Source organism: Austrofundulus limnaeus, unplaced genomic scaffold (genome assembly GCF_001266775.1).
Source record: "Austrofundulus limnaeus strain Quisiro unplaced genomic scaffold, Austrofundulus_limnaeus-1.0 Scaffold202, whole genome shotgun sequence".
In the NCBI taxonomy this organism is placed as follows: domain Eukaryota; kingdom Metazoa; phylum Chordata; class Actinopteri; order Cyprinodontiformes; family Rivulidae; genus Austrofundulus; species Austrofundulus limnaeus.
This window is the reverse complement of record NW_013952604.1, coordinates 484,265-486,036: the sequence shown is the minus strand read 5'-3', so window position 1 is coordinate 486,036 and position 1,772 is coordinate 484,265. Positions and strand designations below refer to the sequence as shown.

The following is a 1,772-nucleotide window of genomic DNA, read 5'->3' as shown; positions in this document are numbered from 1 at the left end:
ATCTGGCGCCACTGCTACAGGTTGTAAACGACATGAAGCTGTTGTGATGACATGCAGAAATGGGCATGACAGAATCAGTAGGAGGTTCTTAAAGAGGCAGAGGCCAATTTCAAGGTGTTTAGAAACGGCTGTGATGCAATTTCAAATTTATACATATAAACAGCATTTTCATAACAACTGAAAGTGACAGTTATTTTGTTCTGGTATAGAATTGAACTACATGCTGGAGAAATGCACAATAATGGCCCTTTAAAATGTTAAAGACTAGAGTTGCTTTAAGTCAGCAAAATCTTCTTTTTGATTGTATTGATAAGCTAATTTTTATTTTTTATTTTTTTTATTTAACCTTTATTTAATCAGGCAAAATATTAAGAAGAGCTTCTTATGTGCAATGTCAGCCTGGCATTAATAATGGCTAGATCTACAAGCTCTACTTTGCAAACTAGCCATGCAAGAAGCTAATCAGTCCTGTCTGATTAAAACATAATTTTGCCAAACTGAGGCCATTTTAACAGCTTCATTATCTACAACAGGTAATATATTGTTGTTCCTAAGCTTTCCACAGAACCCCACTTAKTGTTTGAACTTTCTCTTTAGTAAATAAACCAGCTATCTTGTTTAATTCATTTTTCTGGTGGTGTTATTTCTAATGTTAAGCCTTCAGACATGAATGCTACATTTAGAAGCTGTATTTCTGTTTGTGTGGACATGGATTTGTATTTAATGCCGGGAGCTTTATTTATTTATTTTTTGGTCGCAGATGCTTCTTGATAATTTAGCCAAAAGCATTTATGTGTTTTTTTGTGTTTTTGCCAGTTCTTTGAATGACCTGCAGGTTTTTTTTTGTTTGTTTGTTTGTGTGTGTGCGCATATGTGTGTGTGCTGCCCCTGTGCCACAGATGTTCCATGAAGATGCCGCTGGGGGATGGCAACTTGTAGCTGTAGACGTCAACAAACCACATGGTAGAGCGCCTGCTTGCCTCCAGGTAAACACAGCATGTAATGAATATTCTGCTGGTGCAAAGAGTTGCTTTTTTGTCTCAGAGGCAAATACCTAATTCTGCATCTGTGTATTAARAGTCATTTATCATTCATTTGACAGCTACAACAAACACATGCAGCAACATCTCATAGCTTTAACATCCATCTTTGCCTATAGTGTTTGCATCTAAGACTAAGTGAAGGGATTTTAAATGAGGGATTTTTTTTTGATGTGCTGAGCTGCATTAATGACTTGTACTTGAAGGATGCCACTGTTGCCTTGTTGATGCACTTCAACATGTTTGGGCTTCAAAGATAAGCTGAAAGCAGCAGGTGCTGTTTAAAGCCGTTGATAGTGTTTTAGTTTGTGGTAAATGTAAGGGCCCTTGCTGTGAGAGACTGCCAATAGAGTCTGCAGCTACAAGAGAGAAGACAGCTGTCAACACACCCTTTTGGAGTAAATACTACTCCAGAGGTATAACGAGGCACATACACACACACACAAACAGTGGCAAATAAATAGAGAAATTGAATGGAGAATGAGACTGAAACAGAAAGTGTGAAGGAGGTAGTATTCCCATTATTGTAGTATTTCCCCAAGAGTCTTGTCTTCAACTTGTGAGGAAAATTAGATGGAGGGATAACCGGAGGGATAAACACAGCTGACTTTCCTCTGAGCCATATGAAACAGTCAGTTTTTGTTTTCCTCTCCCAATCATACCAAGTAGCTATTATTGTCTGAAAAGAAAATAATTTCTGCCAAAAAAATTAACAATTGCATATATATATAT

At 37.2% G+C, this 1,772-nt stretch overlaps 1 protein-coding gene across 3 annotated transcripts in view; it reads left to right on the top strand.

Annotated features, from left to right (window-relative positions):
- The window catches only part of nalcn (sodium leak channel, non-selective), a gene marked incomplete in the record, with an annotated part of 142,686 nt that overhangs the window by 40,379 nt on the left and 100,535 nt on the right, over window positions 1–1,772 (top strand). For all 3 annotated transcript variants that reach the window (XM_014018801.1, XM_014018800.1, XM_014018799.1), the window contains 1 exon segment: window positions 900–986. In XM_014018801.1, coding sequence (XP_013874255.1) covers window positions 900–986 — 87 coding nt within the window.